This window comes from Dermacentor andersoni, chromosome 1 (genome assembly GCF_023375885.2).
Source record: "Dermacentor andersoni chromosome 1, qqDerAnde1_hic_scaffold, whole genome shotgun sequence".
Taxonomy (NCBI): Eukaryota; Metazoa; Arthropoda; class Arachnida; order Ixodida; family Ixodidae; genus Dermacentor; species Dermacentor andersoni.
In genome coordinates, this window is record NC_092814.1 from 384,358,593 (window position 1) to 384,383,720 (window position 25,128).

At 44.4% G+C, this 25,128-nt stretch overlaps 1 protein-coding gene across 3 annotated transcripts in view; it reads right to left on the minus strand.

The window, feature by feature from the left end:
* AspRS-m (aspartyl-tRNA synthetase, mitochondrial) overlaps positions 1-25,128 on the minus strand; it is a 160,882-nt gene that overhangs the window by 22,116 nt on the left and 113,638 nt on the right. For all 3 annotated transcript variants that reach the window (XM_055064941.2, XM_055064940.2, XM_050168388.3), the window contains 2 exons: positions 22,865-23,000; positions 12,165-12,244 (listed from right to left, as the gene is read on the minus strand). In XM_055064941.2, coding sequence (XP_054920916.2) covers positions 12,165-12,244; positions 22,865-23,000 — 216 coding nt within the window. The remainder of the gene's footprint in view (positions 1-12,164; positions 12,245-22,864; positions 23,001-25,128) is intronic.

Genomic DNA, 25,128 nt, shown 5'->3' on the forward strand with positions numbered 1-25,128 from the left:
ACACACATACACAGACAGCTCAATTTCTTCAACATATCTGCCAACAGCCTCTGGCTATGAATCCAGGTTATTTGCGAAAATTTGTTAAAAAGGGAGAAACACAAACGGAAGGTAAACATCAGAATCAAAGAAAGAAAGCTGTAGCAGGCTTGTGTGACCTCACAAAATCAAAATGCATTTTCAAGGGGTGTGCAAATAGTCGAATAATTAAATTTGCAAATCGAATATCTAATATTCAATTTCTCACATATTCAATTTTTCGTATGTCCGTCCTTCAGAGAATGACCTAGCTGTGGTCAGTGCCTTGAAGTGCACAGCATTCCCACAGCACGCGATCCTTACCAGTACAAGGTTCCTACAGCACGTGATCTTTATTGGTACAAGGTTCAACCAGGTCGACTGAACTGATCGAAATGATTAACGCTACGCGAACACAGGGAACAAAAAAGCAGTGTGTGTGGAAAGCACAAAAGCAAGTGTGCAGGCTTATCGACCACAGACTCAAATGCCACTTCAACAGCTGTCAAGCTAACCCATAAGAGTGAACAATCACTGATAAGCCACCATTAGGAATATATTAGCGACAAGGTTTTGCGATGGTTCGTGGCCCATTATCATATCGGCCGGCGGTGAATTTTCGCCACGGCCATGCCATTAGTCACACTGTCTAGCCCGTTAGGCCTAATCGCAGCTGCGTCGTTGGGTATTGCCGACTAAACTTACGATTACTAAACCAACGCAGATCTATTCACAGCAGTTGCACGACCCTCATAAAGCCGACGAACCGCCTCACCAACAAAAGTGAGTGCACGAGATGACTGTCTCATGTTCACGGCCGCCATCTTTACAAAATACTGTAGAGTGGTACCTTGTTCCCAATGCCATTTGTAGGCCCACAATGGCCTCTTTTCGTAGCTTTGAGCACCCCGTAACAAGATTAGCTTTGGCTTTACATGGCAGGCAAAAAAATATCCTGTGACAGCGCACTGACTCCCAGCTGCAGATGCATTTACACAGACAGCAGAGAGAGGGGGAAGAAAAAGAAAATGGGGGGGGGGGAAGTTGTGCGAACTTGCTGTGGGCCATTCAATTTGAGAACACTATACCGCTGGCGCTGACCATGGTTGATGCATGCTGCCCCGAAGGACCATGTGGAATGCTGCCGAGTGACGTCATGCACATTCCCCACTTTTGTCTGTCACACAGATTGCCCTTAAAAAGACTTTGAAACGATTTTGTCAATCTTATAAAAACGTACTAAATCGTTAGGGTAGGTTCTTCTAATTGTTAAGTGAGTGCACTTAAGAGCTCCCCGTAAAGCGCGTAATTTATCATTAGGTTTTAAAATTGTGCATCGCTACCAATTGCAGCAGAACCGCTCCTCTGAGTTTTCAGCCGCCACGTTACAATTTGTGCAGTTAGCCTAATTGACGTCAGTTGGACAAGCTGTCCGATTGACTCCCCAGGATGAGTCATCTATAATTTTTTCAACTTTATGGTGTGCAAAGTTCTTCCCATTAGTTGGAATTGTAGGAAGAGTGGCCAGCAAAGAATGGCAAACATGCTGTCGCCTTACAATCCTTTCTGCTTCGTTGTGCAGATTATGGCTCTTTACAAGTGGCTGCCTCCCGGTGAGGCAACTGTCATCACAACTATGTCATCGACCTTGTTCATGGTGGATCTTGTCAACGGCAGCGCTTTGTACCAAAATGTAGCCCCGACTGCCTTCCTTGGGATTCCCAAGAGGGCATCATCATTGACGACAACGGCTCCTGCCACACATATGAAAGCCTGGAAATCATTGTGTTCCTTCAGTGGCCAGGGAAGAGCGGCAAACATGGTGTTGCCTTACAATCCTTTCTGATTCCTTGTGCAGGTTAGTAGATACCTGCCTTTGCATGCTAGACATTGTAGCAATCGTTCTTTGCTGCTCTTCCCCGGCCCACTTGTTTTGTTTAACATTGCCAGCGAATGTGTATACCGTATTTATTCGAATCTAGGCAGATAGTTTTTTTTTTCAAAACCTCATATTCCAAACTCTAGGGTCGGCTTAGATTCGAGGATGTTAAAGAACGCCCCAGTTTTTCATTGAAACTGCTAAATATCGTGCATAGCTAGCGCCATCTAGAAAAGTCAGTATCGCAGCCGCTACTAGCCGTGCCAGTAGCCAACCGTACACAAGCGAGGTCGACTTTTTGATCTGTGTCGTGTTGGTCATATCGGTGTGCGGTGTGGTGTTATCGCGATGGCACCAAGCAGAAGATGCCACTGCAGTGCCGCTTTCAAGCGAAAAGTTGTGATAGCCGCAGAGGCATCGTCGAACCTTCAAGCCGGCGAAGACCACATGCTAACGGCAACGAGCCGCATCAAACGTGCATCGCTATCGCAGCTGGCGGGCTGGGTAGCTGCAGCGTGGGACGACATCCCAGGTACTTTGATCGTGCGCGCCTTTAAAAAGTGCAGCATATCTAATGCACTTGACGGTATTGAAGATAGTGCACTGTTTGAAGGTGACAGTGACAAGGAACACGGCGACGAGTCTAGCAGCGACGACGACGTTGAATGAGCTCTGCATGTTCAGATTCAACAAATGCTGTTTGCATTTTGTGAATGCTGTCCTCGCTTTTTTGTTTGGCCTACAGTCGAGGTAATATATATATATATTTTTTTTTTTTTGGCTTCGGACTTTAGGGGGTCAGCTAAGATTCGAGTAAATACAGTATGTAGTCAGGTTAAATCATGATGAGGGCTAGTTGGTTCATATTTAGAACTGAGATTGAAGATCACGAATAAAACAAGGGCACGAGGAAACAAATACCACATACAAGGGCTGTTTGTGGACAGTGCTTGTCTGTGGTATTTATTTCCTTGTGCCCTTGTTTTATTCGTGCTGTTCAACCTTAGTCAAGTTACTTCTTCTGTCTGGGAACATAGCATTGAACCCCGGTCCTAAGGACGGCCAGAATAGCGACGTCCTCGCCAGAATTACTGCTCTGTCAACTAAGTCGAATGCTCGTCATGCTGAGCTGATCGACATGCTTAAAATTGTGAAAAATAACCAAGAGTGACTGGGGAAAAAGATATCCGACTTGGCTACCCGTCTTGCTGCTGTTGAGTCTCTTGTTGTGTCCTTTGACACATCTTAAGGTACATGCATTACGAATCTGCCGGGCATTATCAACGAAGCCGTCAATGACGGCTTTGACTTCACATTTGGATGAGCTCGAGGACAGATAGCGTCAGGACAACCTTATTTTTTAGGGCCTTGCAGACAACCCATCTGAAACATAGGCCCAATCTGAACATCATGTATGCGACGTCCTTTCTTGAACTTTAAATCTTAGTTTCTCTGATGATGGTATCTCACGTGCTCACAGATTAGGCCAATACAACGCCAAATGACCACAACCAATTATGGTTAAATTCGCTTTTTCAAAACTAAGGGAAAATATAATTTCTCAACACTCCAACTTCTGTGGCTCGAGCGTCTCTGTTGGTGAAGATTTTTCCGTGACCATGCATCAATCGCATAAAAAGCTAGTTGAATTCGGAAAGGCTAGTGGCCAACAATTCATGCTTCGTTTCAATAAACTGTGTTTTAACAAGAAGTGCTATGTATACTGTCATGTTGCCTGCCAAGTACATGAAATGAACCCTTCTGATAGCAGGACTGCCAAAAGTACTAACATATCCATTGCCACTTCAAGCAATTCTCATACGCCACAGTTATAGCCACCCCATGGTACTAAAGAAAGATCGGTTTCTGTCCTGTATTCCAACATACGCAGTGTATGCAATAAGCGCAATCAGCTGTCCACAGTTATTAACACATGTGAAGCTGATATCGTGGTGCCGACAAAGACATGGCTTTGGAGTAAAATTACTGGCTGCGAAATAATGGCATGTCAAAGTAGTGAAAAATTCTTTCGATATGATCGTGACCCGCACACTGGCGGCAGTGTACTGATAGCTGTCCGTGACAGGATTATCTGAAGCAACATAGCACTGTCGTCACCTCTTGAATTAATATGCACGCATATACGTTCCAGGAACAAGGAATTCATTTTTTGTGTGTGTTACCACTTGCCCACTTCATGTAACACGTTTTGTTCAGACTGCCATGATGTACTCAGCAGTGTACCCGTAAGATTTCCCTCATATCCATTATTGATCCTAGGCTACCTTAACTACCCTACTATTAATTGGTGTACTGATTCTCCCTCAGTAGTTAATTGTTCGTCTGAGTGCTTCTCTTTACATCAATACTTGTTCGGACTTTAACTTAACGCAGTTCCCTCTTAAACCAACTCAGTGCACAACACATTCTGCTAAGATCTTGGATTTATTCCTCACGACAGCACTTGACCTCGTTTCCACTATAACTTACTTGCCAGGTCTAAGTGATCATTGGATAATGGCGTTTGACTTATGCGCTTCTGTTCCTTCTATTAAATAGCCCAAGCAAATTTGTGATTATAAAAATGCTGACTTTGATTTTTTTAACCAAGCGTTAGAATTGTTTAGCACTGACAATTTTTATAACTCCCACTCAAGAACCATTGAAGAAAATTGGTGCCTATTTAAGCAGGAAATACTTTTGCTCATTCATCAATTCATTCCCATTAGACGTATCACCTCTAACTCAAAGGCAGCATGGTTCAATACACTTCTTAAACGTCTGCTAAATAAAAAGAATAGACTTTTTTGGCACACCAAGACAGCTACTAATGCAGAGCGTTGGCACGCCTATGTCACTGCTGACTACGTGTACAAGCAAGCTATCGCACTTTCTAAGAGCAAATTTTATCAAGTTACTCTGCCTTCAAGTGAATTGTATGATGAAAATGGTGTTACTATAGCCCCCGATGACTGTTGCAAAGTATTAAACAATGTACTGGTGTCATTCTTTCCTGCTACATCACCCCATGCTTATCTTGACATCCCGTTTGCAGATTACATTCCTATGAACCCTGTTTCTTTTGATGCTGTTGGTATTGCTAGCTTGATTACAAAGCAAAAAATATCTTCTTGCGCAGGAATTGATCATATCAATTCCAAGTTTCTTAAAAACACAGTGATGTATTCTTCTTTAATACTGTCGCATATTTTTGCTCAGTCACTAAAATTATCCACCTTGCCTAATGGTTGCAAGGGAGGGATGGTGGTTCGACTGCATAAATAAGGACCCACTGACTCTGACTCTCCATTTAAATATAGGCCCATATCATTGACCAGCGTACCCTGTAAGCACATGAAACATGCCATTCACTCGCATCTTGTTACTTTTCTGGAATCAAACTCGTTCTTCACTAACTGTCAGCATGGTTTTAGGAAATTTTTTTCATGTGACACTCAGCTCTTGGTTTTTACAAATGATTTATTCAGTGCTGCAGACAAAGGACTAACAATTGATTCTATATTCTTGGATTTTGCAAAAGCTTTCGACTCTGTGTCTCACAAATTGCTTTCAATTAAGTTGCCTAAACTTAATATTGATACTAATATCTTGCGCTGGATTGAATGCTTCCTAACCGCTTCCAATATGTATGTGCTAATGGGCATGACTCTTCCATCGCTTTTGTGCAGTCTGATGTACTTCAGGGGTCTGTTTTGGGTCCACTACTCTTTCTAATTTTCATTCATGACCTCCCCAAGTGCGTTACTTTTTCTACAAAACTTTTCACCGATGACTGCGTAGTTTACCGCGTCATCACTAATGCCTCTGATCACGCTGCCCTGCAACCTGACCTTACCGCCATTTCTTCTTGGTGCTCTGATTCTTTAATGACCCTTAATAATAACAAACGTAAAAGCATGCGTACCTCACAGACTTTCTCTTGCCCCGTTTCCCTCAAATATACTCTCAATAACACACCATTAGCCCCTGTACCACCTTACAAATACCTTGGTATACATATCACTAGTAATCTCTCGTGGTACGTACATCTCCAATATATATTTAATAACGCTAACCGCATGCTTGGTTTCATACGTCGCAATTTTTGCAGTGCAACTGTTCACATTAAGTCACAACTTTAGAAAACATTGGTACGTCCTAAGCTCGAATATGCCTGCTCCATTCGGGACCCTGGTCAAGCTTACTTAACAAATCTTCTTGAATCACTTCAGAACAGGGCCACCCGTTTCATTTGATCAAATAATGCATGTCACGCAAGAGTATCATCAATGAAACTGATGCTCAGTTTACCATACCTTGCAGTATGTTTCAAGTTTATGCGCTTATGCCTGTTTTAGAAGATTTACTACACTAATCTCTATCTTAAAGATGAGTTGTTCCTTCACCCATCCTACATTTCACCTCTCTTCGATCAACAAATGAAGCTGGGGATACCACCATGCAACTCCAACTCTTACTTTCAATCATTTATACCACGCAATGCCAACGACTGGAAACACCTTCCCACCTCCATCGCTGCCATCTGTGACACCACTAATTTCAAGAAGATTGCCAACAACTACATATGTACTCACCCACTCCTCTCTGTAATGCCCTCGGGCCTTGAGAATAGTATGTAAATAAATAAACAAACAAATACTGGATGTTTCTATAAAAAAAAAATAAGAGAGAGAGAATACACAACTGCAATTTATCACTACGCTCAAGCACTTCCGGCACACAGCAAGTGTAGTCTGCTTGTGCTACAACGTTGTCCATGTTGACGTGAGCTGCGCGGTCAGTGTTGGTATCGAGCTTTCTTTTCGCAAGAACCATGAACAGCCCTTGTTAGGTTGTGGGCTGCAAATCAAGCGATCTGGTACATGCCAAGCTGCAAGGCAAGCAGAATGGCAGCAGCGTATCAGGCTGTCGGTATCCGATCAGTGCCAGCATGTACGCATTTGTGGCCGTCACTTCACGCTGGAGAATTACTACCACAATACAGAGTTTTAACGTGTCCGGTACTCAGGTAAATGCAAGCACTAGTGGACTGTGCATTTTAATGGATGAATGAAGGCGCAAATGTGAACAGCCTGCATGGTGCAGCCACCTTGTGGCACAGAGCTCAATCAGACAAACACACACACCTACTATAGCAGTAACCAAGTGCTTTCTACTTTGCTGCTGGGGTAAATTTTCAGCAGTAGCGTAACCATGAACACATTGTCTTTTTTAAATGTTTAAAACGTTTTACACTTGGCCACAGCAATATTAGTGATGTGTTTGACTGGTTAAGCTCTGCGCCATTAGGTTGCTGCACCGTGCAGGCTGCTCAGGCCACTCAACTTTACGTCAAAGCCCCTTCAACCAATGTAGTGGTATGGAGGAGCTTTAGTTTACACCTCCGCCCATCCGTCAGAACACCCAGCCTACCTACGGTTACCGGAACACTGGACAGACTCGGCACCGTGACAGAACTCACATAATGCATGCTGCTTGGAGAAGGAAGTGCCCAGAGCTCACTGGTGCTCAGGGCCTCTAGCTGTTATGCATTTTTTACGTTCTTGCCATTTTCGTGAGAATCATTTCATCAAGGATGAGCAAGAAGATCTTCCCACGACCACCTTAACAAGGTCAGTCGTCTACTTCATCGCTCATTTTTGGACGACGTGCCTTTGGAAGCTCGGACCAGCTCGATTCCTGGGAGAGCTCAACGCCAGAAGCCATGGACTCTGACAGCGAGTACACCATAGTCATGGGCCGCCGTATGAAGATGCGCCGTATGTCGACTGAGGCGACTTCATCGCATCAGAGTGAGCAAGAATCCTTCATGGTTTCTTACGTGCCGCTCTCGACGTCACACAGCATGAACTCCCTCAGCAGGCAGTTTCTAACCAAATATTTTGAAAGTGTGGCCCCTGGGCAAATTAAGGAGATCAGGATCAACGCTCGCAAGAACATCCTGACAATAGATGTGAAAAATTCCGCAATACTTGAGAAGTTAAAGACCATTCCACAGTTAAGCGCAATCCCCGTTTGCTCCTTTATAACTTACGGGAAGGAGACAACGACTGGAATGATTTCCGATGTGAAGCTTGAAATCAAGCATGCGGACCTCAAGGGTCTTTTGAAGTCATCGGTGTGCATTCTTGAGATTCACCGCTTGGGGCACTCCTGATGTATCACATTAATATTTGCTTCTTCGACATTACCAGCGTCTGTCAAAGTGCGCTACGTTATACACTGAGTACAACTACTCGTTCCGAGGCATATTTAGTGCCGGAAATGTCACAAGATAGGACACATGAGCGCTGTTTGTAGAAGCAAAGCCACCTGCTTGTGTTGCGGTGGAGAGCATGATACCACCGACTGTGAGGCGTCCTCATTTAAATGTCCCAACTGTACTGGCTCTCACGAAGCGACTTTGAAGGAATGCCCGAAGATGAAACAAGAGGTTCGTATTCTTCGAAAACTGGCAAGAGACCAATCTTCTCATAAAGAGGCTGCTCAATCTGTTCGCCAAAGTGACCAATGCTCGTGACAGAAGCCTCACAAAACCATTTCAGAACCCCTTAATTGAACAAGGCCGAGATGGGGCAAAAAGTTTGCCTACACGAGCTTGCAGCAACTGCCACCAATACCAGCAGTGTATGCCACTGCACGCCAATCGGAAAAGCCCCGAAGAGCATCGCTAGTTGTCGCAGTGCTCCACAAGCTGACTGCGCCAGCTGCTTCACATCTTCGGTGCCTATAATTGTGCTCCATACACATCAGAGAGAGAAAAAAAAGAGAAAAGCAAAGCAGCGCAGTGGCACCTGCCCTTTCTACAATCTTTCTCTCTCTCTCTCTCAGTGCACACGGAAGCAGCGAACAGGCTAGTTTGTAGAAGATGGCGCCAACAAAGCAGAAACTTGTGTCACTTGAGACGAAGATGCAAATTTTACGAGACTCAAAAAAGGATAAACTCGTGCATTCAATGATATTGATGATTCTGAAAATCGGGAACACCCAATCAAGAAGGCTGGAACCAGTGGCCATGTCGATCAGTGGAAAATGGGCTGGGACACTTTTCCACTATAGACAACTGTTTCAGAAAGGTGGGCTTTGTGTGCCGGGGCAAAATCCCTCATAATAGTAGGTGGAAGCTGCTGATATTATCAAGCTTTGGGAGCACATCGCTACTGGTGACGAAACAGGTGGTGCTTTGATGGAGGAGTTTCTGAGTGCAGATGGTGCTGCCTCGTACTGTGAAGAGATCTCGGACGAGACGATCGTTGTCACAATAGATAGTGGTGTTGTGCGACAGAAGCGACGATGGCAGTGGCAGTGACGACGAAATTGACAAGGGCCCATCTTTGATGCTAACCCCAATGTTCACGCAAAGTTCACTGTCGTTGATCGAGTCTCTCATCGATTTCGTGCACATTAAAGGATTGCTGCCAGTGGGTGCCCAGCAGCGGGACGCGATGTACACCATGGTTGTAAACATGAAACTGCCATGAAAGCAAGCTCTAATTTCTGAATATTTCAGCGTGCCTAATGCTTGACATGCTGTTTAGAGGTATAAATGAACATTTAAGTTTTCATATCCTACTTTCTATGTCTATTTTTTAGCGCAAGTAGCAAATTTGGGCTCGGAGCTACAAAGGTATGTTCAGCAGCTTTCTTTAACGGCAGCCCAGAGATAGCGATCTGTTATAACGATCGGACCTTCCATTCTTTTTGATATCATTATAAGTGAACTGCACTGTACTTGATACACGAGTCGACTGCGCTGACATTGGAGGGGTGGAAGAGAGACTGGAGAGAGGCTGGCAATGCGCAGGGTGATGCGACAAAAGTGTGTTATGCAGGATGTGCAGCACAAAGGCGGGTGCAGTGGTTCGTATTTTTTTTTGGGGGGGGATTCTGAGTTCTTTTCTTCTTTCAGCGCACACACCCAGCAGCCATATTTAATTGTTATAACAGATAACGCAGCATGGGAGCATTATAGTAAGTAGTTCATTTCACCATAGAATGCATACAAAAGTTGACGGTGCATTGGCTGCTCATTGTTATATCTGATATACAGTTACACCTGGATATCACAAACGTCAATATAACTGAATTCTTGACATAATGAAGTATTAATCATTTTATAACTTCTTGTCCATAGAACACCATGCATATTGAACCTCAATATAAGGAAGTGTGTTTATGCTTGATTTCAATATAACTAAATTTCCCTGTCGTGGCAAAGGAATACCGAGACAATAAATAGAAGCTTCCACAGGCGCAGATGGTCAAAAGGTTGGATTACAAGCAGCTGCTTACGAATGCCCCCCTCAAATCGTGTGCCAAGCAACAGAGAGCGACCGCCAGAATGCACCAGTGTGGTGCTTAAGATAAAGGCCAAGTGCGATAAGATGCTCATCGTGCTGTATGCTTTAGGTGCGAATGGAAACATGCAAGGGTGACCCGAGAAGGAGGGTGACTTGATGAGTGCTGTCTTCCCGTGCAAGCAAGGGGAAGGGGGAGCGGGGCAAGTTCGCAGTAATGCGATCAAGCACGCACAAGGGGAGTACGTGCGGGGCAGGTCGCTGCACGTCTCCTCTTCTAGCGTGGCCACAGCTACACGTGGCTTTCAGGATCGCGTGTCCTCTTCTAGAGATACCGTACTTACTCGAATCTAGGCCGACCCCGATTCTAAGTTGACCCCCTAAAGTCCGAACCAACAAAAAAAAACTATATTACCTCGAATGTAGGCCGAACAAAAAAAGCGAGGACAGCATTCACAAAATGCAAACAGCATTTATTGAATGTGAACGTGCAGAGCTCATTCAACGTCGTCGTCGCTGCTAGACTCGTCGCCGTGTTCCTTGTCACTGTCACCTTCAAACAGTGCACTATCTTCAATACCGTCAAGCGCATTAGATATGCTGCACTTTTTAAAGGCGCGCACGATCAAAGTACCTGGGATGTCGTCTCATGCTGCAGCTACCCAGCCAGCCAGCCGCGATAGCGATGCATGTTTGATGCGGCCCGTTGCCGTTAGCATGTGGTCTTCGCCGGCTTGAAGGTTCGACGATGCCTCTGCGGCTATCACAACTTTTCGCTTGAAAGTGGCACTGTAGTGGCATCTCCTGCTTGGTGCCATCGCGATAACACCACACCGCACGCCGATACGGCCGGCACGACACAGGTCAAAATGTCGACCTCGCTTTTGTATGGTTGGCTACTGGCACGGCTAGTAGCGGCTGCGATACTGACTTTTCTAGATGGTGCTAGCTATGCACCATATTTAGCAGTTTCAATGAAAAATTGGGGCGTTCTTTAAAATCCTCGAATCTAAGCCGACCCTAGAGTTATATATCATTATTTGAAAAAAATTATCGGCCTAGATTCCAATAAATACGGTAATCTGCCACGTGTGCAAAGATTGGCAGAGCTGAGATGCTGGCATAGTGCACTGTCTTCCTGCAGTGCTCTAGTGCTAGAGGTTGCATAATCTCGAGTTTCAGAAACGCACTGAAGTGAGAGGCAGACGAGGCATTAGCTCCCAGCAGCTGGTGCTTTTCACGATAGCATTGTCCCACTGCGGCCATCAGCCATGGGGGCAGAGTGGACATGAAAGTGTGGCTGGCTTTGCTTTGTATCGTCAACGAGAAGATATCACGACATGGCACGAAACCATGTCTCTCGTCGCAGACTCTCAAATTCAACAAAATAATTTTTGTTCTGTCAAGTTTGGTTTTTCCGATTGCCTGATAAATCAGAAAATTTTGCAGCCCCTTCAGTGAAAGTAAAGTACCTCGGTGACCGTACCGATGGCAGGAATTTCAACATAATGAGATTTCAATGTGACAAAGCAAATTGCCAATTTTATTGACTTTGTTATATCGAGATTTTAATATAGTTTTAAAACCAGAATCGTCATAAGTGGGTTCGACTGTAAAATTTTTACTACTGATGTCCCACAATGCACCATACGAACTCCCATGCTAGTAATTTTGCCCACAATTGCCCCACCATCACATACAATATTCAGGATGTTGCAGCTGTTGTTTCCTAAGACAGGCGTGGACATTTTGAAATGTTGCAATTTGCCATTAACACTTGTGGTGTTTATAGCTACATTTTTAGCTGGTTCTAGCTGAACTTACGCTTAGACAGTTTTAGCTTTTACATTTACGCTTTTGAGCAGTTTGTGTTGCATCTTTGACATTGGCACCATAACAGCTTCGGTGTAAGAATGGCAACCACTAGAGCAGCAGGAAAGCCTGGTTACCTTTAGCGGCTCTGTGTACAGCAGGTGGGCATCATCAGGATGAGGTGCGGTGAACGGGTGGTGACTTGATTTTATGGACCCTGCGAACACCCACAGTCATGTCACACATACAGATAAACACACACGAGAGAAACATAGACAACACAGTCACTACAATAACTGCTGGGACACTGTTTGTAAATGAGAGACAAACTTGGTACTGAGTAAAATGAAAAAGGACGGGGAGTGAGAAAAACAAGCTTTAGCACTGTTTGAAATGCATCTCCCATTGATTGCTTTTACACTTTTTCTGACAATGTAAGCTTTTCTGTCACAGTCGATCGTGCCGAATGGTGTGATCGGCTGTGAACGGTGAACAGCGCACATTCAGCGTGGCATCATGTGAGCTGTCTTCTCACTTGTTTAATACTGGAGGATGTGTAATCTCGGAGATGCATTGAAGCAAGAGGCAGACGAGGCATTCCCTCCCCGCTGCCAGCACTTTTCATGATAGCATCGTTCCACTGGGGGTGACACAATCAGCCGCAGGGGCGGAGTGGACGCAAATGCATGGCTGGCTTCACTTAATTTGTACCACCGATGTGAAGATATCGTCAACCTGGCATGAAACCGTACCTTTTGTTGCCGACTCCCAAACTCTAGCAATTTTTTTTCTAATTCAAATTTGCTTTTTCTTTTCAATGAGCCAAAATTAGGAAAATATTGTGGCTCCTTCCGGGTAAGAAAAAACGATTGGCGTGTTATACTTATTTGCATAAGAAGTAGAATTTCAATACACCAAATTTTTTATATAACGAAGCAAATTGCCGATTTTACCGACATTGTTATATAGAAGTTCAACTGTACAATGGTGCTGCAGAATGCAACAAGGAACGTAGAACATTTCTTAATAGATTGCTTGCTCTCTCCTGCAGCTTCCACACTTTTGATGCCTCATGCAACATCAGCCACGATGTTACATGAAGCACAACAGCCCACTGTTGCTAGCCATTAGGCTTACGCACGTACACCCTTCATGATCTTCTGAGAAATAGGGATGTGGCAGTTGTTAGCACATCTTGCCCATCATGTCACCGCTCCATTGTCACTGTCTGGCACCTTTAAGAAATGCCAACTTTGGAAGGCTACCCTAAGTCAACCACAGAATAAATAGGTGGTAGACTGCAACAATTGCCGTACCAGATGAGATGTTTTGATGAGATTAGAAGAAATGGGAAAAGTAAACATTGCGATTATTATAGCATCTCCATTTCATTCCAGTCAGATCCTTTTTTAGAAATTTATTCAGAAATATCTTCCTTGAAGGCAGTGCACTGATTCCAGTACATTGTTCAGTTTCAAGAGGGTATTTCAGGGCTTCTTTCACTCATATTTCTGAGTGGGCATAGGGTTGTGAGGTATTGCCATTACTCCATCACTTCCCTCGTGCACATGCCTATGCTGGTAGGTATGGTGTTTCGACTATCGAACATGAGGTTGTTGGTTCAACTCCTGTTCATAGTAGCTGCATTTGAATGAGGGTAAAAAAGTAACAAGCCCATTGATAAAGATTTTGGCACACTTTGAAGAGCCCAAGGCAGTCAAAATTAATGCAAAGTTGTTTATTCTGGCAACCACCAGAGCCTAGGTACAGATCTGGTATGTAAAGCCTTGTAATCATTAAACCATAACATCCCAAACATAAGAACCTGATTTTAACACCAGAGACAATTTTTAATATAGAAAAAAGAAAAGAAAGTCTACATAGCACAACAAAAACACTTGGTTTTTAATCATGTAAGACCGAACAACCCCTAACCGGTTTTCTATGTTAGTATATAAGTAATGACAGACAAATTTCATGTCCCAAAGTGCACAAGAATATGTTATCCGCATTAGCATACAGTTAAACCTCAATATAGTTAAGTCGGTAAAATCGGCAATTTGTTTAGACATATCGAAATTTCATTATATTGAAATACAACCTTTTATGCACATAAGCATAGTCATAATTGATTTTTCTTACACAGAAGGGGCTACGAAACTTTCTGAATTACCTGGCAATCACAAGAATGAGAAGAAAATTCATTTTGTTAAATTTGAAAGTCGGCGACAAAAGATATAGCATCGTGCCGTGTCTACAATATTTTCACTTCGGCCGCATTAATTAAGTGAAGCCAGCCACATTTTCACGTCCACCCCGCAGCTGAAAGTGTCGACCACAGTGGGACGACGCTTATCAGGAAAAGTGCTGGCAGCAGGGAATGAATGCTTTAGCTGCTTCTCACTTCAAATCGCCTCCAAAAGTCGTGATTACATAACCTCCAGTACAAAACGTGTGAGAAGACCACGCACATGATGCCACGCCATCTTGGCATGCCCACTCTTTGCTCTCAGCTCTTTGCGCTCATCTGAGCTGAGAGCCACCTGCGGCCATGGCCGTGCTAGAAAAAACGATGTTTGCCAACCTCCCCCTCCTCCTTTCCATTGCGTTACCATGAGCAAATGTCCTTCCTTCCTTTCTCTTGCTCGTGCAGGAAGACTATGCTCGTCAAGTCACCATCCTTCTCAGCTCACCCTCGCACACTTACACTTGCACCTAAAGCATACAGTGTGCCAGGCACGATAGCATCTCATAGCACTTGGACTCCGCTCTTGGTCGCACGGCACACGAACGAGCCTCACCGTCCTTTTTGCAAAAAAAAGGTATGCAATAAAAAAACTGTAAATGTTCCATTTTTGTTTTTCACTCGATAATTCGACATTCAAATAATTCAGACATTTTTTTTAACTTCCTAGAGATCCGAATTAATGAAGTTTTACTGAATGCGATTGCCCTTCAAATCCCTATGGAGACCCATGTATTTTAAACCTTGTTTTTAAAGTGCCCCTCACCAACCAGGTCTGGCCATATTGAGCTGACAAGTGCAGAGCATATAATGTGCACTAACGATCGTGTCTGCTAAATATTACTTCACTACGAGCCAAGGAAAGATCTGAAATTCCAAACTGAACGCTGTATTGCCCGTCCCCTCGCGGCCGCCATGCTCCAAGTTGGAAGGTGACGTACATGTGCTAGTGTGCCTACGTACATGTGTTTGTGCTGTGACATTGCTAGTAGTGACACGTGACCTTGAGAATTATTCGAGGCAACATCTGTTATTTGAGCAATCTGTTGCTTTAATGGATGAATTAAAGTTTAAAGAAATAATAAAAGCCATGTCCCAAATGTCTGCGTCTTTTTGTTTTACTTCACACCGCAGCAAGAGATATGCACTTCCGTTTCGTCTGCTGGTTCCCATGTCGCGCAGTCGCGCTCGCAGACACCGAAACAATGTAATTTTCTAGCGTGTTCAAGCACGCGATCATGCTCTGTGATCCGCTTGTGTCTCCCTCAGTGTTTGTGTAGCACTGACTTATACCGCTAGTCAGGTGGCCTCGTGCACAGTCTGCAAGATCTTGCGCTGCACAAAACGAGACAATTGCAACAGCTCATAAGCAAGGCCTCTCAGCAAAAGTGCACCGCACTGCAAGAAGGCGAGGAGAAAAAAAAATGAAGGCGAGGCCCCTGACGTATGCGTCGCACGATCTTCGAGCTACGGTATAGGAGAACGCAGGGAAGGCATTTCACATGCAGAGACTAGACGGGGCAAGTGGAGAGAACGTCTATGTTTGCGATGAAGCTCACCTCCTGAAATCATGGGTTCGCGGCAGTGAAATATTTCTATCTCGGCTATTACTGAACCAATTTGAAAACTTTTCCGAAGAACACTCCCTAGAGGACACGTAAGAAATTCCAGTGTATAACCGAAATTTACTATGCGGCTTGGTGAGGGGCCCATTAACAAAGTAAAATTGTTCTGCCAATGGATATAATGAACTAGATTCGTAACTATTGTAATGGCTGTCACGTCAGGTGCTAAAGTGTCGCGCATTGCACATACCACAGGGTCTTTTGCTGTTGTTTTATTGCATTTTCACCGCATACACGGCTGCATAGTGGTTTGGTTGGCTAGGAACCCGTAGTCTTCTTTCTGTTACGATTAGACGCCGTGTCTCCAAGGATGCAGTCAGGACGGCGTGCCATTGGGTGATAGAGGAGACCCCCTTTATTCAGCCAACGCTTATATAGGTTCCCTGCATCACGTGGTCAGCCGTGCAGTCATAGACACTGTTCGCACTACCTCTCTCATGCGGCGTCATGCGTACATACGAGCATACATAAATTATTCTTGCACATCGCCCTTTTCAAGCATTTATACAATTCTACACGAGGGCCAACAGATTGAATACACACTAACAAAAGACAACAAAAACAAAATCACTTTATGCATCATTTGTCCACACCCAGCCTTGTGGGTTTTCGAACTACTCTCCCTGACCTAGTAACCGTCACAATCTTAGTCTGGGAATTGTTAGCATCTGTTTCCTTTTGAGTCAGGTGCATCCAGGATTCGTTCCTTTTGTAGCCTGTACTGGTGTTCACTGGAACACTGCAGGGCTGTTCTTGACTATCTGGAAACTCGTAAATCCCACTGTTTATCCCATCTTTCAGGAGACGGTTGAGCATCTGCTTATTTCATCGAACTTCGACCCCGTTCTCCGTCTGAACACGGTATGAACGTGATTGTGATGCTGCTCCAAGCACGGTACCTCTTGTATGGAGGTCAGTTACCCACACCACACCACCTGTTTCCAGCATGGGGAGATGTTTAGATCGGTGACGTCGGTCAAAGTAGCGGCACTGCCTCTTCCTGACCTTCCGGTCATTATCCACCACTTTTTTTTGGGCAGCAGTGTCCAGGAATGCAGAGCTAAGGCAGCATTGGGACTCAAGTCCTGAGCCTTCTATTCATTAAGATCTCCGCTGGCCTGACTCCTAAAACACAAGGCGTTGTTCTATAAGCTAGTAAGGCTATGCAAGGGTCATTCGATTTCAAAATGAGATGCTTAACCATCTGTACCATATGCTCTACATCTCCGTTTCCCTGAGGGTGCCTCGGACTCGAGGTAACATGATGTAAACAATATGATTTGGCAAATTGCACGAACTCTGCGCTCACAAACTGGGGACCAGTGTCGGTCACCATGTGTTCAAGAATACCATGTCTAGCAAAAATACTTTTTAGTCTGTTTATCATAGTAGTAGACTTTGTAGACGAAAGAATAGCTACTTCTGGGTAGCGTGAAAGATAATCTACTACGATACTATGGTTGTCCGTTAATTTGACAAAGATCTGCCCCCACTCTTTCCCACAGAAAAGAGGGTGTTGGCAATGCCACCACTGGTTCCATCCTCTCCAGGAGCATGCAGTACACAAACACCACACTGTTTCATGAAAGACACTATTTCAGTGCTAAGTTCTGGCCACCAGGTGGAACCTTTAGCTATACAGTAAAACCTCGTTAAACCATACCCGCTTAAACAGTAGTTTCGTTTTAAAAGTAGTAAAGTGAAATCCCCGACTCAGTGGCCATTGAACATAATGTGTTTTGTATCTGCATAAACCGTACCAGCTTATTGCGTACATGTCGGTTAACACGTAGTGTTTCCACTTTTCGTCGCGCAAACACGGCAGTGTGTCGTCTCCATCGGGCGGCCCGGCAGAACAACAAACCTCAGAGATCGGAACAATGGCCTCCAAGTGCCCTGTGCGTTTGTGCGTGAAGCTACATCAACATCAACATCATTTCGGTGCCGTGCTAGAAACATTTGTTGTGGCGTCGTGCAAGTGAGGACTCGCGTCATGCCAAAGCTCGGATAAAAAAGACGCCGGGTGCTCAGCATAGAAGAAAAATTAGACATCGTTCCTGCTATCGAACGTGACACGAAGTCGGCGCTGGCACGCGACAGGGATCTACTGTTGACTACGGTGTGTGGCATTTGGAATGCGAAGAAGTTGCTCGGCAGCGCTGCTGCGACCGCGTAGAGATGTTGGCTACGAGGTTCGACTTTTCGCCATCGTTGCCTCTGTTGTTGCCGAAGTGTCGACTATTCACAGTGATGAGGGCGACACGGAAAGCGACAGCACGGGCAATTCAGGCCTGACAGTGGCAGCTGCTACGCATTACGTCAGCCTCATGAATGCAATCGTCGCGACAAGAACAGCACCCTGCAATGAAAAAGGCGCCCCACGACTACTGCAGCGCTACCACGTGCGTGCATGGAGAATAAGTAATGCCAACGAGGAATCTGCCATACGAGTGTTAGATATTGGACAAGCAATTAATTTTATATGACATGGCCTAATATCGTCAAGACCGGCACTTGTGGCTTTTAGATTATTAATTACAGAGATGACTTCATCAGGAGTAGCAGGAAACATGTATACAAAGATTGTGGGAGGCGTGTCAATTGATAATCAAAAAGCTTGTCCGAAGCCAAGTTCTTCGAGAAAAAGAAGTCGCTGAAAACATCTGCTATGTCACGAGGGTTTGAATATTCATTGCCACAGTGCTTTATTCCAATTACGGTTTCCTGGTTGCTGTTTCTATTTAGGAAAGAATTTACTATTTTCCATTATTTATCAGAGTTGTTCCCATACTCCAATATTTTCTGTTCAATGTAGCTTATTTTTGCTCTTTTCAGCTGTGCGCAGATATGGTTGCAGGATTTTTTGTACCGGGCTATCAGTGTAACATTGAAGGGTTGTTTTTTTGTTTTTTTTATAGAGATTCTCTCGTCTTCACATTGCTTTCAGTAACCTAGCAGTAAGCCACGGGTTTTGCGGCGACGCCAGTACCTTGCATTTTTTCTTGCGGGAATGGAAATGGAATTTGTGTAAAAGTATAGACAAAAAGCACGAGAAAGCTTGTTGAGGGTCATTAGTTCCTTTTACTGTGGGCCAGCCTACCATTGTTACGGCTCCGAAATTTTTTTCTTTATCAAGAACAAGTTTGTTGTAGAATACGATACGGGAAGAAGGAATAGAATTGATCTTGAGAAATATGGGATAATGGTCTGTGATGTCACTAATAAGAATGCCTGCTTCAGGTGGGACTAAAAGGTTAGATAATGCGTGATCAATCAATGAGCTTCCGCCATCGTGAGAGCAACGTGTTGTTTCAGTAATAGGCATTCATACTCGAAACTATGATAGCAACTAGAATATGCTGTGTAGTTAACGAATGTTGTCAATCAAATTTATGTTCATGTCACCCATAATTATCGCATTCTTGTTTTCAGATGATAATGATTCTAATACAGTATCTAAGACACTCTAGAAATCGCTGATGGAAGTGGAAGGTGAACGATAAATGCAACCCAAAATAAAATTCTTGCTGTCAATGTTGAGAAACAAATGGTTGAATTCAATCCAAGCAGTTTCACAGTTAGTTAAATTTAGTACGTGATCGTGTCGTCGTTTGAACTCTAAGTTTGCCGAAACATAGATGGCTGCTCCGCCATGGCTACTTGATTGTCTATGTGTGTATTCTGACGTGTAATCGGGGAAGCAGTATAGATCTTTGTCATCGCCACAGAGCCAAGTTTCTGTGACACAAATGATGGAAAATGATTTGGTCAACGTAGAAAGAAGATTCTGAATATCGTCATAATGCTTTCGCATAATACGTGCATTGAAATGAATAAGCGAGCAAGAGCTGCTAGAAAGAAATTGTTCTAAATCAGTTGTTGTAAGGTACGATGACATACTGGCTCAAAATCAGTAATAAACGAAGAAAAAGAGGTGTCTAGATGATAAAAGAGAGGTCAGATTTGCTGGCAATGTGGTAGACTTGGCTATTGGTAGTTTTCCTGGCCTTGATTAGACAAGTGTCAGTCCACAGGAACTTCCAATTGTTGGCTTTCTTAAGAGCCAGAGCCTTGGTGAATGATGACTTGTTCTGCGGCGTCAAGTGGTCATTCACATAGACTGGGGTGTTGATTAATGGTGTCAAGGATGTTGTTAGCTCTTCCGAGCCCTTATTGAGCCGCACCTGGTGGAAACCCGAGTTAGCGTCGAGTCTTGAAAACCACTTTGCTCCCAACAAAGAACCAAGAGCCTGATCTACCGTTGGTAACGTAAAATGCTCCCAACTTACGCACCTGTCCAATTTGGTGAGGTCTACACATAATGTCAGGTCTCCTGACGGCTTCACGACTGGAACTATGCCTGCACATCATTCAGTGGGGCTATGCACCTTTCTAATTATGCCCATAAGCTCCATTCTCTCTATTTCGCATTTCAGAGACCCCTTAGGCGAATCGGTACTCTGTGTGGAGCACTCATGGCATGTGGAATAGCACCAGGTTGCAGCCTGATTGTGTATTGGCCGGGCACTGTTCCCAGACTACAGAACATTGGAAAATGCGCCTCACACTGCAAGTTTCCCGACGAGGGTACATCAGTAAATTTCACGATTCCCAAGATCTCTAGTGCTGGCGATCCTAGAAGGACGTCGCGCAATGCATTGACGACATAAAATGTTTGATAGCATGTTTTTCCTTTCCAAATAAGCTCGGCTACAAACTTGCCTAGGACATTCAGCTTACTGCCTCCAGCACCCTGTAAAACTTCATCAGCTTTCTCTAGTCGGGTTGGTAATCCCGGAAATGTTGAAGGTAACATGGACACTTCTGGGCCTGAGTCTACCTTAGAAAGAATGGGCACAGAATTTATGTGTACCTGAACAAATCGAACTTTCCCATTAGCACTTACTGCTCCGACGAAAGTCTCTCTTGTTTCCTGATTAACGGTGGAAACGTCTATCTTTCGTTCGGCAGAAGTAGTCCCTTTCTTCAGACAGGCTTTAGCAAAGTGTCCTTTGTTGCCGCAGTGGTAACACTTGGCAGCTCTGGCTGGGCACACAGTCCTGGGGTGGGCGACACCACTGCAGAATCAACAGTGTTCCTCCCGCATTCACCGTGCTGGCTATGGTTTCGCCTGTGGATGCGCCTGGCCCTGTTGCCGGCGTCTCGGGTGAGCCATGGACTCCACGTTGGGGCCTTGGTCTCGAAGTTTCGTTGACTGGCTGTCGTCTCCCCATAGAGTGCACTACTGCTGTTGGACGCTCTCCTTTAGGCAAGCTTTTGCCAGCGCTGTAGCCAGTATGAGCCACGAATCCATTTGTAGAGCCTTTGAGAGCTTTGCGTTGCGGAGCCCGACAACAAGTCTGTCTCGGATCATCCGTTCCTTCAGGCTGCCAAACTCACAATGGTCCGCCAAGACATGCAGTGCAGTGACGAACTGGTATACTGACTCTCCTGGCCTTTGTGCGCATCTGTGGAAGCAGGCACTCTCATACACAATGTTGTGTTCTGTCACAAAGTGTCTGTTGAACTTTTTCTTTATAGTTTCATAGCCGTTGGCCTCTTCCTCTGACAACCCGAACGTACTGAAGACTTCACGAGCTTGCCGTCCCATTGTGTAGGGTAGCGTGCAAACTTGGGCCTCCCTGCAGCATTCATCGAGTCCCGTTGTGAACCAGTAAACATTGAAGTGCTCGATCCATGCCGGCCAGTCTGACCTGAGGTCAAAGTCCAGCGATAGCGGTTGCTCGAGCCCACACTGTTGCATTGATGGCTTCTGTTTACATTCTTGCTCGCAGGTGCGTCGTTCAGAGGAAAGATTTTTGACCTTCTGACACCATGTTGCGATGAGATGACGTGTCTCCAAGAACACAGTCAAGATGCCGTGCCTTTGGGTGAGAGAGGAAACCCTCTTTATTCAGCCCACGCTTATGCATCACGTGATCAGCTGTGCAGTCACAGACACTGTTGGCACCACCTCTCTCATGTGGTGCCTTGCATACATACGAGCATACATAAATGATTCCAGCACACTTTTCAAGTTTAAAGTTGTGCATACCATTGGGTATATATTACAGTAAATGGGAACAGACAGTATAACGAAGTAATGGATATAATGAAGTAATTTCAGCTTCTCCTTAAACTTCGTTACAATGAGGTTTGAGTGTATTCACTTCACACTTGGTTTCCATCATTTGAATTCGCTTTGAAATTGAAAATTTGATACTTGGACACCCCTACTTTAAACCCATAAAAAGTGTTCGATTCGACTGGCAAATACCACCAAATAAACCAGCAGCACGTCTTGGTGTTTTTTAATTTGACCAATGTTGTCGGTTCTATCAGGGTCGAATTAATGTAAGTCGATTGCACTATAAAGTGCTGTGGGCCACGTGAGAGACGGCCTGTTGTTGTCTGTTAGCAATAAAAAGTGAGGATGTTACCATTAGGTGTGAATAAACTTTCATTCTTTGAAGGTAAACATTGCAGGTTTCATCCTTTTCTGATTGAAAAAATAAAAAGAATCCTATATTTTTCTTGCTGTAAAATTAGGTGTGTGTTAGATTTGGGGGGAGTGTTAGAATCAGGGTAAATATAGTAACTTCGTAAGTAATTAACTAACTATGAGCTATAACTGGTGATAATCTAAGAATGCAATGCAGAATACATTACTATCCAACTGAAGGATCTATGAAGTATATGTGTCAGCCCAATTACATTCGTACATTTCCGTGCTACCATGGCAGAGACAGGTTTCATTCAATATTGGTGTTTCTCAGGAACTGTTTTGGATGCACAAAAGACATGTCCAGTGAAGTTTTATGGGCAGAGCTCGTACTAGATAGATAGGATGTCCCTGAGTACAGGTGTTACTATATGATGCATAAATCCACACATTATTACAGCAACATGTTCTTTCTACAGCGGCCGGTCACGAATCTAATGGCGTGACGAAGGAAAAAGGACCCACCATCTGTGTCCAGGCAGAAGAGCGGGAAGTCGGTCACCCACAAGAAGCGGAAGTCATCGGGCTGTGGCTGCTGGGCCAGGCCACTTTCGCACAACAAGTCGTGCACCTCCAGCCGAAGGCGTCCCAGTACTTCTTGCTATGTGTGAGGAAACGAGTAACCGATTTGAGAATGATCAAAAGCTAACTTCTTGAAATATTTAGAATAAATTTCAAATAAATTAACTAGGGGTGTGTGAATACGGAATAACTGAATCAAGAAAAAATGATCGAATATAGAATCGAATATCAGGAAATTATTCACAAAATGGAATGCTTACAAATTTTGGGCAAGAAAATACAGTGCTGCACATGCTCCTAGTCCCAGCCGAACCTTGTACCGACAGAGGCGGCCCTGGTTGATGCAGTCCTACTCTGCGGATTGCAGCGTGCAGGCAATGTGTGTGTGTAATCCCCGCATGCAGCCGACGTCAGCGAGCGCTCGCAGTGACAATGTCCGTGACTGAGCCAGCTGGGGCGGTGCGCTGAAACAATCGCCTGGGCGGCAGCGAGCACACAGGGCTCCGTGGCGCACGTGACACTGCACGAGTCTCTACACTGAATATACCAAATATTCGGACATTCACTATTTGATTCGATTCGGTGATATTCGAGTATTCGCACACCCCTGATATTAACCCTTGCAATGCGGGTTTTTTTTTTTCTTTCTCTCTTTTTTTTTTTTTGACCTGACAAACCCTGAGTGTAAGGTTTTTTTTCTCAGATATATTTCTTGGGTGTACATATATATATATATATATATATATATATATATATATATATATATATATAAAGACTTCAACTTCCAGCTCAACACTGCTACGTGAGGCCACAACAAAGTGACAGTCAGCAGCCAAGCACAAGTGTGCGTGAGCGGTGATAGACACAAGGAAGGGGAAAAGATAGGCAGGGAGCACGGCCCAACATAGGGTCTGGCTCGTCTGGCGAGCTGCCACTGGGGGAAAGGTGAGTGTAAATGCGATGCTACCGGTGCTGCTTTGTCGCCTTTTCTCTGGTATTTTCGAAATCGAGATTTTAAGATATCCAGAGTCCTGTGCAAAAATGTTTTGAGATATAGGGTGAAAAACTCATCGGCTAACACCATGGCTAGAAAAAAGAACTTTCAGTTAACTGATTTTTTTACATATACCGCATTTACTTGATTCTAACGCACCATTGATTGTAACGGTTAGGTTTGCCATGACCTAAAAAAAAGAAAAGTCCTTTACAGTACTGCGCACCTCATTCTTTCATACAGAAATATAACTTTCTCTCATTTGGAAAAACAAAGATTTACACGCAATACAGTAAAGTTGTGATGAATAAAAGTCGCCGTTTCGCCCAAAACGCGAAGCATCGACTGCGATAGCAAATCAGTAGACAGCTTATACGAAAAGTAAGGACAATAGTTTTATCGGCTGAATAAAGTTTTAAACGTTCGCTTAATAACTAAATTAACAAGCGTGGTGTCACGCATGCGGAAGCAAACATGAACATGTCTCGCTCAATGACTGCAGAAACTCTTTATAAAAATGCTGGAGTGAGGAAGTGCGGTAGCAGGAGCGAGCGAATTGACCTTTGTGCAGCCTCTCGTTTCAATGCAAGTTAAGCGACAAGAACACCACGCGGTGCGCCTAGATGGGTGGACTCTATCTGCATCGCAGATTGCTTTCAAGATAGGGGCCCTGCGGCCACACTGTACACAGCAGCCACCGGAGTAGAACGCCTCTCCTGTTTGCGCCCGTCCTGCACGCAGGTTTCAGGCCAAACGCCCATGAGGTGGCCCAATTTCCGTCCATCTCTGCACATGTGATCACTTTCAATTGCGGTATCCTGATGGACTCGGCGTGTCTTTGCAGTCGGCACATCTATGCAAATAGAGGAAATGCAGAAAACGGGAAGACTGACAGTGGACAAATCTAGCATACATACTACAGCACATGGAGGAAGCCACGGCAGCTAGGCTCGAAGCACGTGCGAGGTGGCCACATTGAAATGCCGATGATGATATGGTAACGCAGATTTAGGATCATATGCGATTCTAACACACATGCAATTTTTGGTCCCGTTTTATCGGAAAAAGAGTGCACATTAGATTCGAGTAAATACGGTATCAGAGTAAGAGTTAATGAGGGTTTACTGTAACAGCCTGTCTTCGAACACTCACAGTCCCTTTTCAGCATATATCAAAGTGACTATGCAACGTCCACCTCCTCTTTAATTTTGAC